The sequence below is a fragment of the Dermacentor silvarum genome, chromosome 1, assembly GCF_013339745.2.
Source record: "Dermacentor silvarum isolate Dsil-2018 chromosome 1, BIME_Dsil_1.4, whole genome shotgun sequence".
Lineage (NCBI taxonomy): Eukaryota > Metazoa > Arthropoda > Arachnida > Ixodida > Ixodidae > Dermacentor > Dermacentor silvarum.
The window spans coordinates 209,552,645-209,571,496 of NC_051154.1; the positions used below are offsets into that span (position 1 = coordinate 209,552,645).

The following is an 18,852-nucleotide window of genomic DNA, read 5'->3' on the forward strand; positions in this document are numbered from 1 at the left end:
ATTTATTTATTTATTTATTTATTTATTTATTTATTTATTTATTTATTTATTTATTTATTTATTTATTTATTTATTTATTTACTTATTTATATACAATATCTACAGCGCCCTTAGAGCAATATTGTAGGGTGAACATCAGAAATAAGTACCAAGAGACATATACTATAAGTTAGGCAAATGATGCAGCATATAAAGCATCTAAAATACCAATGCACTATTTCAGTAAAAAGCAAAAACAAAAACTATTACACAAAGATAAACAAGCATATGTATAAAATACCTATGCACTATGAGAGTAAAAAGCAAACACAATAACTAATATACAAAGATGAACAAGCATGTCACGCACACATAAAAGTAGAACATCTGAGTATAGCGATCTGAGCTAACATCGTTGGGAATAATCAACAAAAGGAATAAAGCTTAAAGTTCTCAGAACAGAGGCACCTAATATATTGCAGGGGTATTATATCAGCCCAATTATGCTGAAACGCACTCGCTCGTAGAATCAGTGGACGAACAATCTAGACAGGCATAGACAGGATTATAAAATGAAGAGAGCGTGAAGGAGATACTTTATTCTCCCCGTCGCTGTTAAGTTCGCCTATAGGCCACACACAGTGTACTACGTTACTGATTACAGCATCACGTGAAGGTCAAGGCAGACCACGTGGGGGTGCAGCAACCAGGGCCCGTATTCACAAGGAGCTCCTACGCTATGATTGTTCGCAAGAACACGTTCCAGCAAATCTTGATGCCGGCATATCATTGGCGAAGGCGGTCGCACAGCGGAAAAGAGCACTTATGAAAAAAAAAAAGTTTGTGAATTCGTCCCCAGATTCTCAGAATCCCTGATAGGCATGGCAGCTACTAACTTTGCTACCCTTTGTACTAGTTTTATAGAACAGAAGCATTAAAACAGTTTTCTCTTTCTTTTTTATTGGCTCAGCAACAAGTCTTCTTTTAGCACCAATGATGGACACTCAAGAAATCAAATCACTAAATTCTAATAGGCTGCGTGCGTCGCTTAAACCATGTTGCTCACCAGTCGTAATCACACGGTTCTAAGCCGGCTTGTGAGCATTTGCTTATTTATTTCATGTTTGTACCAAGTTTTGCGACGGAAGCAAGGCTTGTCAAACAGTATGGTAATCTAAGAATTCCCACTCTGATATTACTTTGAAACGCCGACAATTGTATCACCACAGACTTTAAGACTGATTTCTCAACATCTTGTAATAGAAAGCATAAAACACCAGAGCACTTGTCATCAAAAGTAAAAGGGCAATTCGCAGACTCTGTTTAATCGAAGGTACGTTATGTCCTCAGTTGCTGCTACTTTACCTGTCTTATCATTATATTTCACTATTTGTTTGTCTAATGCAAAGAAATTAGCTCACAGAGCTTTTAAAGACAGCGATTATGACTGTGATACCGCAGTGGCATCTGTTACATTTTTATGCATCACTGAACACGCTTCGATCTTTCGGATTGCGCTGCTCGAGACAGAGGGAAAAAGTAGACCTGCCCTGGACATTCGAAGATATCACATGAAATTTAAGTCTAGCACGTATGCAGTCAAAGATCTGCATTCCATCTGCAGAAGCCAAGTCACTAGTTCTGGTACATTTGAGCCCGATTTACCCGAATCACCTACAAGTATACACAGGCGGCTCTGTTAAAGGAGACGAAGACCGCTGCGCAGCTACATTCTATATTCCCTCTCTGAGATATATGTGGTCTGGCCGTCAGGACTGTATAGCTTTGTCGACAGCTGTGGAAGGCGTGGGAATAGCTACTGCTCCACGCAAACTAAAGACTTTGCCTCCACAGAACGTGGTTCTCCATTTGGACTCAAAGGCCGCGTGGCGACAACTCTACCATTATCTACCGTCCATCAAGTTCCCGCGCAAATCACTAGCCCTCGTGAAAGAACTCGGCAACAAAGGCTTCACAGTAAAGTTTTAGTGGATTCCTTCCCACATCGGTATTGCTGACAAGAAAGCTGATGCTCTTACATACGCAGCGCTCTATCATCCTCCCAAAGTCAGGGCCCCTAAGAGTAATAAAGTTGGAAAATTTGGCATTCACGAATCCCTTTGGGTCACTTTCGGGTTTCACCACATACGCCCTGCTTAACGAAGAGATTTCATCTAGAGGACGCCCCACTTCTATATCAAATAAGGAAAGGATCTGCCAGTACACCAGCATGGTTATTTAAGACGGGGCGTATCAATTTTCCGAACTGTACGCATGTGACGAGACAGGAGACATTGAACACTTTCTGTGGTCATGCCCGAAATTCCAAGATAAAATAGATGCTCTCCTGGAGAATCTGCAAAAAAGGACCACCCGCATGCATGCCTACAACACCTTGTGTTCCCCGAAGGATCAGTTATAGCTCACAAAGAAACTTCACGTCTCCTTATCGCATTAAGAAATACTGTTTTTGTGGACATGAGGTGAAACACCGCAGTGACATTGTAAGAAACGCTCGGGCGGAGCAATTGCTGACCTAATCGCGAGGCTAAACGCCCCTGTTGCTGCAACCGACCACCACCACCACCGCGAACAGGAGTTGTATCTTTGCCAGGATTTCTTAATTTCCCTCTTTTTCTGTAATGGGGGCCGCCGGGATTTGGTTTATACCATTATTCTAAGGTGCGTGCGCAAGTGAAAATAATAGGTTGCGTCGCAGTCCTCTCCTCGTTGATTTGACAAACTTGTGCCGGAAATTTCACGAGGCATCAAGCTCAATTCAGTGTGTTAACTATAGTCAAACAGGTGAGGCAGTGCACTTTGAAGAGACCCAGATCGCCGAAGAAGGCAACAGTTGGATCTTTTGTTCATCCATCACACAGTTATTATTCTGCCATGAATGCTGGAATAATAGTTGGTGCACTTGTGCATTAAGGTTTCTTGGTGTTGTCATAAATGTTCATGGTTCTAAAGTCGATAAAATCCTGTAAGCGGAAAAAAGGTGCTTAGGCATACGACTACGACATATGCAGTCGGTGTCAAAATTCAGAAGTACGGATTCCGCGAGAAGGCCGCATTTCAGCACAGTCATAGCTTGGAGTCAATAAAACAATGCGGCCCGTATTCCTTAGGCTTTTGGTTCTTAAGTGCTCTTTGCTATTGACTGGACCGACCGTCTTCCCTAATAATAATTGCAACATTGCGCTTGGATGACATTTGCTCTTACAAACATTTTTATGGCAACAATCTTTTTTATAAATACGGCTACCAACACTACGCTGGTCGACATAGTGCTGGTGCAGACTGAATCTCTGAAGCCTAGGCTGCGTTCCCAGGCTCAGGAAATGTTCTGCTTTTCTCAGACCCCGTGTCTTGCCAATGTTTAGCACGGACTGCATGTAACTCGAGTTGACTATCTGGATCGAATGTCAAATCAAACTCACACAATGGACTTTTGTGTTGTGTTCCATGGTTGAGACTGTATTGTGAGGCAGTTGGACACTTCAATATTCAGCACTGAAGGCTTTACTGTAGGAAAAAAAGGGAAGGAAATGGTTAGCAATGCATTATTATCCGTTAATTACTTCTCATTTCCGCTAATCTTGTAAGCGGTGTACTTATCAATCTTTAAAAACTTGATTCATTTTTGCTTAAAATATACGCTGAGTTCGTAGAATATGTTTCATCCCAAGACGCGAAGGTCCCCAAGTGGGTAACACCTATGAGCACACGATCGTGCATATAAATGACCGCCCAAACTGTAACTACCCAAACTTCAACCGTGACCACAATATCTAAAAAATACTAATCGAAAAAAAAACTGGCACACTGAAGTAAATGTTTACGTTTTTGCACTTATTTCTGCATTTATTTCTGTATTTGTACAAGTTTTTATATAGGATCCCCATGTGTCCATATACTGGAAATGGTGGTTGTGAGGCAAATGGGTGATTTTTTAATAGAGTGTCCCATAGGATCTATGGAAACACATGGGCTTTTATATGAGATCCTCCATATGGTCATACGGAATTATTAGACATGGGGCATGTAGTTCTTTTGATTGGACTGCGAGACACAGCGGCGTTACATTCTAAGGTAGGCTCATATGAACTAAAACATAAAACCAACAGTGTGTCAGACATACCTGAGTCTACTAAAGCTTGTAGATCGTCTTGACTGCAGTCGTCTAAAACGCAAATTCCCAGGCGAACGATTGGAAGCTCTTCAAGGAAGAAATACTTTTTGAAGTAGAATATCTGAGAGAGATGGGGGGAGGGGGTTAAGAAAAGGCACACAAGACGCCATGTGTGGTCAATGGGACTACATGCATAAGGCAAAACACGTGCTCAAGTAAATTCTTTAATGTAGCTTACGCTTATATTCGTGTCCCTTGTACAAGAATCACACGCTGCCACACCAGCACTTTCTCGTACCCGGAGGAAAGAGGAGAATGAAAGCATTTTCCTCATTTTCCTCATTTCCTGAACATCAATGAATGGAAACCTGTCGTGAAACTGCTAGGTGACGGGATGACAAACCTGCTTCAGGCAGGCGGTGTTTTGGCAGGAGCACGATTGCATCCATCACATCAGAAAGCAGCAACGGCATTTTTCGAGCACGAATATGCCATCGATTTCTAATAGCGACGTGGTTTGCGATTGGCTGGCGTCTCAGCTATACTATTGCATCAGTGACCGCCGCGAGTCCTAGTGTACAAAGATACCGACAAACCACTGATGTGCTCTAGACTGGTATAGCGTAAAAATACCATCCTTTCGATTACATGGATTATCATGTACCGTTCACGCGCAGCCGATTCGAGTGATAAAGTAATAGACGGGGCGCCACTTGAACCACTGACGTTGCGCGCAGAGCTATACCATTAGAAGATAGAGTAATGGTTGCATAATGCGGACCCTTTTAGTGCATGCCAGCTGTAGGCTTGGAAGCAGTGTGCAAACCTTATACCTCTAATAACAATATGTCTCAGCAGTTGTAAGTTCCGTATGCAGCTCTCTGATATCTTTTCTCCCTGTCAGTGCACAAAGCTTCCTCTATAATACGGCTCCACGAAACGAATATAAGACTGCCAACAATAATTAATGGTCGTGTTGCTATTAGAAGTTGAGAGGTTTGCATGTTCTTAGCGAAGCAGTATACTTGATAGAGCTGGCGGTAACGGGCATGCCATTTTAAACCGCGCTGTTTCTTCCTTACAGATCTGCAGTGATCTTCGCTGTCAATACAATATAGGGCATAACTAAGACATGTAAAAGAACATGCCCGAGAATGAGAGTCACCTTTATATTCAAGTGGAAACATAATATGCGCACGTACTTATTTATTTATTTATTTATTTACAGTACCCTCAGGGCCCAGAAGGGCGTTACAGAGGGGGTGGGTACAATAAACGATAACAAAACAACATGGTCAAACAATTAGTAGTATTTAGAGTGATAAACTCAAAATATGATCAGTTATTGCAATCTTGAAAGATGATGCCTCCTCGATGCAGGCGATGGATGGGGGAAGGCGGTTCCACTCGGCACTGGTTTTTGGCAGAAATGAATCGGAGAAAACATTTGTGCGACAAAAAGGAATGAACACTTTAAGCCGATGATCAAGACGCGACGACATGTACGAAGGTTCTGAAATAAATTCTTGTTTAAGTGAGTTATTTTGATAAAAGATTTTTTGAAAAAGGCAGAGGCGGGAAATCTTTCTTCGAAGCTGCAAATTAACAAGGCCAAGGTTTGACTTCATTAAAGAAACGCTAGCTGTGCGAGAATAGTTTGATAGGATGAAACGTGCTGACCTGTTCTGACTATCATACCAGAAGGAAGCGTCAGTGGGAATAGCGAGTGATAACACATCTTACAAATAATTACTTTAATTTTTCTTTGTGTGATAATGGTGAATCCTAACGCTGTAGACCCAAACCAACCATCGTTATGGATCGGGCTACTCTCACACATCTGGAATTCTACCAAACGAAATATGCCTTCCGCTTTGCCTTCTAGGATTTGCGCTTGATTAAGGCGTGACAGCGCACCTGTTTGAAACATATACTTTTGCATGCACTCACACTTGGATCCATGACCTGCAAGATTGGCTCCATCTTCTTCTGCCATGCGGTGGAATTCTTTACGTAAAACTGCAGATTACAGTACTGGCCTTGCGAAGTCACGTGGCCAGAACCGTCGAGGACCATGGTCTCTAAGCACTCATCAAAAGCGCCCATGTCGACGCGAGATCCTTGGAACAGGCCCGTGGGGTACTTCCCGGATGCGTCGAACACTGCGTACACAAAATTGATGCAAACGTGAGACAGAGAAATCAACATACCCTTGGACAAAAACTATATAGCATTAAAATTATGTCTTGGCCTCTAGAGGAACACAATTGGCACATTAAACGAAACAGGTGCCTCTGACCACCAATTCCACAAACCCAGAAGTTCAATGGTGCTCGTATTGGACATGTCGCCAGAGTTCCTGAACATCCCCTTGCTAGCGCATATAGTTCTAAAGTAGTCGATCTGCTACCGCCTCACAACCAGGGCCCTTTTGCGCCTTGAGTGCCTCTGCGGAAGTTCGCTGATTTTTCTACCACTAAGACCGTGTCAATATTAAATAAAAGCAAAAGAAGGACCTATGCCAGCATCGCAGTGTTTTACACTACAACACATGTCATGCGCCTACAAACGACGTCATCACGTCCTCACCGATAGCTCTGTAACGAATTATTCTGCTATAGCTGCAGGAAGTTTCATCAGAAGGTGTCGCTATTTACACGAAGCTGAGCCACAAGATCTTTATACTACTGCCACAGAGTTGGCTGCACTTCGTGCAGCTTTCAGTTACATTTCGAAACAGCCAGTGAGCTCCTGGTTCATTTTGCAGAATCACGTTCATCGTCACAGACCCGCTACGCGCTAATTATCAGCATATCAAAGACATCTACTGTTGCACACCGAAGCTCGTGGCACGGCGGACAGCGTTGCTCTGCAGTGTCCTCTTAGTATGGAGTAGCAGGCAATGTACAAGAAGACTGCGCTGCTGGTTCTGTTCACAGTTATAATACAGAGCAACTCCCGTTACATTTCTATAGGAGGGACGGGTCAGCTCTTGCGGCTTGATTTGTGTGGTGCGCACCACCTGCTGTTGGACCTGCTCAGAGCAGCGTACTGACCTATTCACACTTATGACCCAATGCGCAAATTTCACATACTAGTAAGGCCTTGGCAGGCGCAATCGGGCGTGTATACACCGTATTTTACTAAATATCAGCTATAAAAATGCTTTCTATTTGAAGTAAAAGGGATCAGATTGACACTGTGCCTTGTGTACCACGTACGGAAATGGAGTAGCGCTCTCCGTGTGTCCGACTCAACGAAAGCAGATTTAGGTTATTTGAGAGGTACTGTCCTCAACGTAATATTATGATTAGTTTTTATGTTGTGTGTTGTGGTTTATTGTGTGTGTTGTCTGCCTGTGACATGCACAGTGTGTATCATTTATTTTTCTTGAGTACCATCTGGAGTAACAAGTTGGGTGTACTACCAGGCAAACCACTCCAGGATTCACTACAGAGCTCCTTTGTCTAGGTAGCACGAGAACTATAGTATCTTCTTCTTTCTGGGGTTTTACGTGCCAAAACCAGTTCTGATTATGAGGCACGCCGTAGTAGAGGGCTCCGGATTAATTTTGACCACCTAGGGTTCTTTAAGGTGCACTACAACGCAAGAAAACGGGCGTTTTTGCATTTCGCCTCCATCGAAATGCGGCCGCCGCGGCCGGGATTCGATCCCGCGATCTCGTGCTCAGCAGCGCAACGCCTTAGCTGACTAGTTCCGGTATGAAAACATTTTGTGTCCAACCAAACAAAACCTGTTTACCTGATGCAAAAAATTATGCACAAACAATGCATCGTTACAACACAGCTTTATAGATAAAAATTGGAGAACGCTTAAGCTTCGCCTTTAGGAGTGGAACGCGATAGCGTTATCGGGCTCCGTTCACATCGCATTTTTTAGTAGGTATTCACTGCAACACCGAACGTGGGAAAGCCAGCTTACAAAGACCAAGCTTACACCGAGCCCCTAAAGTCGACTTCACTATTAAACAGAAATGTATTGCTGGGAAGACGTTTTTCCAGGGGCAATATAAGTAGTCTTACATTAAAATGTGGAGGCCCTAGCATCTTTTATTATTTTATTAATTGTTTGCTATTGGCCCGACGCGCGCACGTGTCCAAAACACATTAGGCAGGCGAAATCCCAATTTGACCTGCCGTAAAGCCCCTCTATATAAAAAGTAGCGACACTCTCGTCCTCCGCCCTGCCTCCTCCTCGTTCCTCCTCTCTTTCGCGCTCCCTCGTCGACCGTGGTGCCGCCTACACCGCTTGAGCGTAGCAGACGACCTTTCGCAGAGTGAATGCACGCTTAGCAAGGCGGTGCGCTTTGAGCGTTTGCGTTTGCTTTCTAGCTTCGACTAACTTCGTGTACAGCTTAGAATTTGTGTAAGGAGGGTTATACAAATTTAGTGATGGCAGGTTTTTTTCTTCCTGTTTTGAAAACCTTTTTAAAGTACCTCAACCAGCGCAAACGCCGTACCATGACGACTCCGAATGTATCGCGTGCGCTACAATTAGGTACGTAACATTTGTCAAGCACGTGTCGCAAGATCGTGTTGCGAATTGGTGTAAATAACACGTTTATGATCGAATGTAAGCATTTTGGCCTCCAGTAAGCCCTCGGTAACCTAAGTAATCCGCGCCGTCCATACCATGTGAATTCGTGGCGCGTATCATCTATGACGTAAAAAGGCTGGCAGAGGGCACAAACAACCGCTGCTCTGAAGGTTCGATGGGGCATTACAAGCTACAAAGCCGCCAACATGCGTGCTTGCCAAAATTCTAAGCACGCGCGAAGGCTCGAGTGCCCGCGAATGCGAGCATGTGGGCGTACAAAACGATTAAGCGCGCCGAATACACGTCCAAATACACCAAAGTACACGTACTCGCAGCTTACCTCGCATAGTCATGTGGAGGGTGTTGGTCTGAAGTTCTTCCTTTCAATTCGATGAATCCACGTTTTTCTTCTTAACCCGTCGCACTTACCGGACGGTATCGAGAAGAGTCTCTTTGCTAAAAGTATTTTGGCATCCGAAGGCGCAGCAAGCCATGGTTATGGAAAATGCCGTGAAGCGACGTCGCACTTGCCACAAAACTTAGTTTAACGCATTCTTAAACTAAAACAAGTAAGAGCAACGGTACCAACGTGCGCACCTCGCCAGTCGGTAGACGCTTATCAGGCGAAAATGGCGATGGAGCGTGATCGTAAACAAACGCAGCCAGCGCCCGGAGGCACGACGGTCCACGTGATGCCATTAGGCCAATACCGACGCGGCGTCGGCCTCGGACAGGGTGTGCGAGGAGGAGGCGGCATTCTTCGAAGCGTGACGCTACTTTTTCTATAGAGGGGTTTTAACCTGCCGAAGATGCGAGCGCAATCTGGATATGAATTTCGCAATTAATCTTGGTTGGTTGGTTGGCTGGGTTGGCTGGGTTGGTTGGGGGTGATCGCCACGGACGCCGACATCCACGCCGACGCCGACGCCGGATTTTCTGCGACACGGGGCCCTTAACGCTATCGCGTTAAGCAGCACCACCAGCAAAAACGTGCGCGCCTACTATGAATGGCCTAATTGCATATTGTGTATTGTATTGTGCGGGAGTGTTCTCTAACCTATCGTTCTTATAGTAACAATGAAACACTTCCTTGAGCTATTGTGGGTTGTTGAGCAGAAGTAATCCATACCACAGGAAAAATTATTGCTTATTCAGTGAAGGCCATTTTGAATAAAAGAGAAGTCATTAGGAATCGAATAATTAGGAAGTCAACATAATTCATCACATCAATGGAAACAAACTTGTTAGCCGTTCAATACCTAGCAATAAAGGAAAATATCTCTCGTTGCCGGCCGCGGTTTGTCTAACCTGTTTACGTTGGTTTGGTGTAGCTGTGAGCCGGAGAACAAAGCCATGGACCAACACTAAAAACCCCAAGGCGACGCTTAATGCATATTTCAGAGCCTGCATGCGCACCGCACCCTCAAGACAGCTGGGATCTATGAGCATGCATACTAGAATATCTGCTGCACTAGAAAAAAGAAACTCGGCTCCAGAAGATGAAGGCCCGATTGCCAGAAATTGTGCTTTGCGAACTTTAGTTTGTAAATGATGAAGAAAGAAGTAATAACATGGTTCCCATACCGCCACAGGGATGACAAAAAAATGATTTAACGAGTCCTATAATGAATAAAACTTCAAGCACTTGTCAGTGGAAATTTTAGTGAATAAGCAGTCTGCCCGAAGCGGTTGAGAGTCTTACAGGCACAGCGTTGGAATTCAGGCAAACAAAGAAGTTTTCTCAGTACACAGAAATAGTGACCCAGCAGACTACGTTTAAGCTATGTTTATTTGTTGTGCTCTCCACCAAAGCAACCCTGTGTGACTAACAGACTTTGCAGAATAAAGTCGCCTCTTATCACTTGCACACTGGGTCGGCGCAAGCTCCAGTGTGACGGTGCAAGACAGTACTTTTTGCGTCATCTTCGTGTGGGCGCTTTGATGCCTAAAATTAATTAAATGATCGGGCTGTACGTGCGAAATCTACGATCTGATTATGGGGAACACAGTAGGGGGGACTTCGGGTTAATTTTCACGACATGGGGAATATTTAACGTGCCCCAAAATCTAAGTCCATCAGATTTGGCGCATTTCGCCCAATCTAAATGCGGCCGCCGCTACCCGTAATCGAACCCATAGCTTCATGCTCAGCAGCTGAAAATATATTTACGTTAACATTTTTTAGGAAACAGTCACACCATCATCGTCAGCTACCGGGCGCAGGAAACTGCAAAGTATGCATGAACTAAACTATAAAACGAGTGACAGCTTTTCGCAACAAACTCGAAGACATGCAGAATTGGTCTCGGCAGATCCCATTCTTTGACGTATTTCAATGCACATGTGCAATAATATTTCATTTTCTGTTCAAAATACACTGGTATTTTATACTCCAAAGCAGTAATTATACTCGGTACCACAGCAAAAAACAAATTATGAATCTCGTATACAAGCGGGTTTACGCACAGCCACCACATTTATAAGTTTAAATAAGGTAGTACGTGGCGACATCTAGAAACATCAATAAACGATCCCGATCTTAAAGAAAATCATGATATTCACTTCAGCGGTGATTAATCACGCGACAATTCTTTTGCTCGCAGGGTGTAGCACTCGAGATACAAGTACTTCAAGTGCAGTTTGCTTTCCTATTCTAGGGATAACAGCCTGTTCACCCCCCAATTTGGTATGCATGCTGATAAACTGCCACTCTGAGGTAAGGCGAAAAGAAGCACGGTGTTGACGGAGGCCACCGGAGGGTTTCATCTTCACTTAGGTATTCGCGAACTCTGTCAAAGCCGCTTCATCGACTTCCAAGGAGAGCACACGCCGCCGGGAACAAAAGAAGGAGCTGTTGGTGGTACGCAATCCAAGTTATATATCTCGAATTTTCATTACGAGACAAGAAATATATTTTCTGCTGATGAGAGTGAAGGACTGAAGCTATGATGGTTTGATATAGAATATGGAGTCTCTGCATCCGCCTTCTTTATGATTGGGTACTTCTGTGCCAAGAACGTATAGAAGACGACATAAGATAGCATCTGCTGAACAAGACAGGGTTAATTGGCGATCGCTAGGAGAGGTCGTCATTCTGCAGTGGGCATAAAGGTAATGATGATGGAAGACAACAAAAGTAGTCGATTTAAATATGCAAGCACCAACAAGAACAACCACCTCCCATAGCTGGCAAGTCAATCATCTGAGAGCTAATTGTGATTCAAAACATAAAACGTGAAATTCTGTAGCGCAGCTATTTACTCTGGAAGTTTAGTCCATGGCCGCGTTGCACCGGCTGTGGCAAGGTATTGGTTCATCAACACACAATCCTATTTAACTTCTTCGGTGCTTGCCAGTGTTCAGAACATCGCTTGCGGCTGAGAGGGAACTAAAACAGCTTATATGTCATTGCCCTTTTTGAGACGAGCAAAATCTTGCCATTGGACTGACGTAAATCAGTGAGACAGAAAAAAAACCACGCCCAAAGGAATTCCCTCAGAACTATTGCCTGTAACGCCAAAGTTGCAGAAAATAGCTGCGTTTTTTTTTAAGTCCGCTAGCCAGAATGATATGCCGATAACTTAGCGGTGAGGATTTAAGCGTGTCGCGTGTGGGCGCACATCAAATCAACTACCTGCCTTCTGCTCATTTTCTCGTCGCAGTCCTAGATGAGCCTATGTGCCATCCAACTAGCCCCTCTTACTCTTAACACATGGTCAAAATAATTTTTTTTATCATGGATACATTTGCTGCTGAGATTACGTGTGTTTCTTCAAGCCAAAATAACACGCCAAAAACGAGTGGAACAAAGAGGGACACCGGGATGGTCAGGATGACGTTGGCACTTGTCGTCCTCGTGTCCGTCTTTGTTCTTCGTGCATTCATCACACAACTAAGCACAGTCTCGTCCAATTTTCTACTCTACTGCGTTTTATGCCATATAAAGAGTGAACATAGCAGCACCCACTTTGGCAAACATAGGTGGTACATATTTTTCTTTGTTACCGACGAGGCTGCCGAGGTTCAATGACAAAGGCAAAACGGGTATGAAACTGCAATTCCTGGGTCCCAGATGCATTTTTTTCGCCGTCATCTCATCTCCCGTCGAGGCGAGGGTCACCCAGGTGTCTACGGAAGCTGCCACACATCCAAATCTGGAGTAGCTGTTTTTTTTACGATGGTAAATATTAATGCTTTGTTGAGGTCAAACGGGGAAGTACGTTTAAAACATACGAGACCCAGTTTCTAGCCGGTTTAGAAGGGCAATGCCATTCGAATAAAGTGGTTGCTTTCAGGTATGGTGCGAACATCTGCCCCACTTGGAAACCACTCATGCGAATCTCGATAACCTTGGTTGCATTGTGGAGGCTGATATCGATCCTGAGTTAGTTGGTGGGCCATATGCACATGTTTTCGAAAGTCCTCTTCATGGCTGTCATAAAACCGCCACAGCATTCACATTTTATAGAAAATAATGCGAGAATAATCACTCTTAAACCATGCTGCTACATTCTCTTTCATAAATAATGAAGATGCTCAACACTGTAGGTCAAGTATGAGGTGTCAAGGCTAAAGCTTTAACCTTGCGACCAAGAGCAATATTATAGAAACCCAGGCTACTGGCACGTGTTCTACCATGTTTTGCAAAAAAAATACTGTTTTTCAAATCCTCGTCTGAGCCGGACACTTCACGTCAAATCGATAATATGTGTGTGCTTGCTTTGCAGGCTCTGAATGCCGTAACATCATGCTCATGTGTCTGGCTTACCGCAGGGAATTTAGAAAGTGTAGAGAGTGCAAACAAAACGGCACACGCCTTAACAAAATGCTAAAAAACATACAACGTGTTAGGTCATTTACTTTTCCATAACTTTTGTGGTAATGCCAATTTGACGTCTCAAATAGCAAGGATGGGAGAAAGTCTAGCGCACCGCTTTAACGGGCTTCAAGTCCATCCATTTTACGTCTTCACTAACATATACATCTAACACAAGCGAGAATGCATGTTTAAAAAAGTTGGGATGATGACATAAGATTATCTGACGGATGTACGCAAGAACACTTTATAAATCTTCGACAAATTAGTTATTTCGCTGGGTGCAATAGACAGTGTGCTTTTAATCAATCAGATTGTTCATAAATAGGCTATGAGCGTAGCGAACGTTGTGTCTTTGCAAATAAGTCCTTCCACGAGGCGTACACACTTTGCTGCTAATAATGTATCAGAAGTCTATATAAAAATATTGTTGTTTAACTTTTTTATTAGAGCTTTGAAAGCAGTTGTTTCCAGACACATTTAGGGCCAGTCACATTTTAAAGCACCCCCACTTTTATTAAATATCTTGAAAATCCCATCAAATTCAAGATATGCTTCATCAAATTTCAAAGCTTAATAATAGCAGTATGGAAACCGAGCGTATACCGCAGCTACGTAAGACGGAAATGCCCTGTGGCAATGTGTGTGACGAAGTTTGAATGATGGTCATGTCGCGGCAAATACCGATACAGCACGTTTCGGCGGATGCTTGTCGGGCAATTTGTTGTTCAATTGCCCAATTGTGTTTGCTAATCTTTGTTTTCAATACTTATGTACCCACTCCTGCTATGTCTTGCTTATGCAAGATGGCAGTATCCGCAAATAAACAAATAAATGCCTAAATAATAATAATAATAATAATAATAATAATAATAATAATAATAATAATAATAATAATAATAATAATAATAATAATAATAATAATAATAACGTGCCGTTTTGGTATCTAAAACTGAACGTCATGGCTGGTCACGGCAAAGTTCCGTGACGAAAAGCGCGCTTTTCGTCACGGGGCGTTTCCATCTGATAAGCGGGGCGGCATTTTCTACACTCACGGCATGCTCGGTTTCAATGTTGTCCGGCTTGAGCGCTGAAATTTCATGATGAATTTCTTGAATTAGGCATGATTTTCAAGATTTCAAAAAAATTGAGGTGCTTTAAAATGTGAATGCGTCCGAATTTGTCATCTAAACAACTGCTTCTAAGGTTCAAATGAAAAGTTAATTACCGAACTTTTTGTGAATTAGTCTTCGGATGCTCACGTTACTAGCGGCAAAGTATTTGCACCTCGCCGAAGAACTTATGTGAACAAACATTACGTTCGCTACGTTCATAACTTTCTTTTTATAAAAAATATGTACGGTCTAAAAAATATTTATATGGAAAGCTCAAACAGGCTAGTTCCGCAGCTCGTCCCGCGGAAACGAGCAACCCTCACGTTACCCTTGAAACGTACGGCTAGCAGTGTATTAATAAAAACAAGAAAAACGTGTCACACTACCGAAATAAAGCTGGTGTTTGTTATCGACAAATAAAAGCAAATGCCATGCTGCTAGACAGACGCGTTCGGCAGTATCCAGAGACTTCGCCGGAATGTCTGCAGGCAAAAACAAACGCTGCGCCTCTGGGGTTTACCTCGTCCTTGTCCTTGCTTCAAAAAATCTTCTGCGCAGACAACTTTCACCACGGCCACCGACGATGTCAGCCTTTGCCGCCGCTCTGATAACGCTCGCTTTCCTTCCAAGGTTCGATATACGCGAAGCGCTAAGAAAGCGAAGGTCTATTCCATGCTCTATTCCATGCGGTATAGCGGGAAAACAATGTATATGGGTTGCCCCCACGGGGGGTGTTATAAGTCTATGGAACGTATACGCGAATTACTCGGTTCTCAATCAAGCGCCTCTTCAGGCCGCACGCAAGGCCGTGTTCGAGGCTAGGGGCACATGGATACATCGCATCTGTCAGCTGTGTTCGACTAAAATCTTCCAGGTGGAACATCACGACAAGGTGAAAGGAAGCGAGGCGCATGCAGCGCGACTGCTGGAGGCAGGTCGCAGAGTGTCAACCGTACGGGCATTTCGCTTCAAGTGCGCCGTGAGTTGTTTGAAAAGGTCGACGTTCATAAGGTGTTGTCTCCAAGCTACACATGCCTTTCGGCTGTGTGCGACACATTTCACAACTACAGCTCCACCGGCCAAAGTAACTTTGCTCTAAGCACGAGGTCACGGGATCAAATCCCTGCCGGGGCGGCCGCATTTCGATAGGGGCGAAGTGCAAAAACGCCTGTGTACCATGCATCGGGTGCACGTTAAAGAACCCCAGTTGGTCGAAATTATTCCCGAGTCCCACACTACGGCGCGCCTTATAATGAGATCGGGGTTTTGGCACGTAAAATCCCAGAATTTAACTACTGCCCCAGCTCATGCAGACGTTTTACGACAAGTCAGCGTTCACCAGCGAACCAATATATAATATTTTTCAATCACTGGAACTTTTCTTGTCTTCAAACAATAATCTTATATCTGCATGCACTTCCTTTCTTTAGCGTTCAGCGCCTGATACTTTCCTGTCAGGAATGCCACATCGCGCTAAGCGCTCGCTGTTCTTGACCTGAGCGTACCAGATGACATTTTTTGTTTGGGGACAAAGCAAGCCCGTAGGATGCATAATTGTTGACAAAATGCTTACTCGCATCCTCATGGCACAGACGATAGCGGCCAAGTTGACGTTAAAGTAAATCATATTGACGCAACAAACCTAGACCTATTTTGTTTGTTTTTATCGAGTAGGAAAAAAAAAGCACGTCTTCATGCGGGAATCCCCATTACAGTCACAGCAACAACTGCGGTACATCATCGGACCCTTATTTGTGATATATTTTGTTCGAAAGAAAACTTTCCATGAGCTCACGATGACCATGCGAATAAACTGCCTGGATGCTGTGACACTTGTGCGCCAACTTGGGCGACTGATTTCGGCTACGTTCAACGCCTACACTACACAATTTACAGCAGCATCATTTCGGGCCAAGCAAGATCTCCCAACCGCTGTCGCCGTAGACGAACAGACACACGTATACACGTTCTCATGAACTCGTGTACTTCAAGCCAGGAAGCTCCTCTTTCAATGAACCTAGTATGTGCCGTCTTGCTTGCGCACGTATACGTCGGAGCGTTTCAGCCTGTTAGCACGAGCGCTTTACCATTAACACCCACGCTAAGTGTGCATGCACTTCACAATACAGCTGGTGCAAGGGCAGCTGACACCCGGGATTTGCGGCGAAGATAACAGTAGAGCGCCGAGGTTGCGATGAAAGGTCATATAAGCGGAGTTAGTTATGTAGAACCATGAACGTGGCATGTAGGCTACATTTCACGGGCGCGGCGTCATTGTACATGCACAAAAGCGGTTTTAAAATTAAAATTAAATTATGGGGTTTTACGTGCCAAAACCAGTTCTGATTATGAGGCACGCCGTAGTGGGGGACTCCGGAAATATGGACCACCCGGGGTTCTTTAACGTGCCCCTAAATCTAAGTACACGGGTGTTTTCGCATTTCGCCCCCATCGAAATGCGGCCGCCGTGGCCGGGATTCGATCCCGCGACCTCGTGCTCAGCAGCCCAACACCATAGCCACTGAGCAACCACGGCGGGTAAAGCGGTTTTGTGTGGGCTAGTTGGTTCGTGAACATGACAGCCAAATCTTTCTGCATAGTTCATGCAGTGAAACTTAGCTCATATGAACAGGCAAACCCAAGTTTTGCTCACCTAGAGTTGCACCTCGTGACCTCGGCCTTTATTCGAGAAGGACCGCATTGTCGGTACACTAATACACTCTAAAAGGCCGACGGCACTGTAATCTTATTGACGTAAACGGGGCAAACAACATACTTAATATCACAGTGAGTTTGCAAGTTTCATGTGTATTTTGGACATGTCATTTGTCTCAGAGGAACCATGCACACAAAATATTTTGCCAGTCTTTTTTTTTTCGCACTTGACCAAAATGGGTCTTCTTATGCGTGAGCGATATGAATCGATGAAAATCGGCGAACAGATTACGAAACTTTCTTGTCATTTTCCTATATGAGACCGATTACACGTTGTAATTAATTAGTTGCTCTTTTCCTTTCCTTTTTTACGGAACCTTACAGGCTACATCCTGTATTCAGGAATAAACAAGCTTTTTGGTCTGGAACGAAAAATGAAATAATGTTTCTTTCAAGGAACGTTGAATCACGACCATGATTTAGTGACCTGCTATCCTCCAGCGCGTCCATGAAAAACCGACCGAATGTGCACACTTGCTTGCTCTATTGGGAACCCGAAGTTCTGGAACAAGTTCAGTCGATGAGTTGAAGCTACAGATAGCAGATTTATAAACATTCCAGGACCTAAATATCTGTCGCTGTAACAGTACAACTTCATAGACACAAGTATACGTTCAAGTGCACCAGCATCATTTGTAATAAGTTATAAACACTGAACGCAAAAAAATAAAGTGCCTAGTAATGAGAGCAAAAGCTTCTCGAATAAAGAAAGTTTTGCTCTTACACCCATGAGCTAAAGGGTACTTTCGGGAGACTTACGTTTCAGAGCCCAGGGTTCGAGATTCTGAAAACCGCGCACCAGCTTGAGCAATCCCAGCGAGCAATCAACGGACACGTCGGCCGTCTGTAACTTGCGGATGAAAGTGGGTGGGGCCTTGGCAATGGCCTCGCCAATCATATTCCGCATCCCGATGTAATAGGTGTCGAACGCGTCTGGTGTCGTGGTTCCGCTGTCTGAACCGACTCGCTCGCTTTCTCCATCTACGCAACGACCAAACTGGGGCGCACACAAAATAACCAAGATGAGAACAAAGGATGAGGCAGGCGTCTGGCGGCAGCTAACAAATTCTCTAGCCATTTTGTTGCGAGTATCTGCGAGCAGCTTGCACTTGTTACCCAGCTCAACAACAACGAGAGACACCGGTCAAAGAGCACGCGTCACTGCGCGGCAATCGGTTTTTAAGCAGTCCTCGAAGCGAAACCAGCGTTGCGGGAAGGAGGGGGTGCGTGAGGCAAGCGATGGGTGGCTGCGCGTTTGGTGGTGGAAGGGAGGGAGGGTCGGGGAGAGGAGTGGATAGCGAAGGGGTGGCGTAAGGGCATCACGCCGCAGCTGCCCTTGGTTAAGAGCTAAATGCAGACACAAAAAAGGGCATTCGTCGATTAACCATGCCTACGGCACCGATGCCAATCGTCCGTTCATCTCGAAGGGGACGCCAGTTGCGTGTGACTGTGCGTATCCGCGAGGCTTATTAAATTCTCCCCAGTGTTTTCGCAGTACTAGGCGTGGAAAACGCGCGCACTTCACCTTCGTTTTG

General features: G+C 44.3%; 1 protein-coding gene across 1 annotated transcript; it reads right to left on the minus strand.

Annotated features, from left to right (window-relative positions):
* Positions 1-4,080: 4,080 nt before the first annotated feature.
* Positions 4,081-18,308, minus strand: LOC125941827 (uncharacterized). Its single transcript, XM_049659690.1, has 3 exons — positions 18,077-18,308; positions 6,065-6,276; positions 4,081-4,089 (listed from the first exon to the last, which is right to left on the minus strand). Exons 1-3 carry the CDS (start codon positions 18,222-18,224, stop codon positions 4,081-4,083), a joined length of 369 nt encoding a protein of 122 aa, XP_049515647.1. The 5' UTR covers positions 18,225-18,308.
* Between the last annotated feature and the right edge of the window lie 544 nt (positions 18,309-18,852).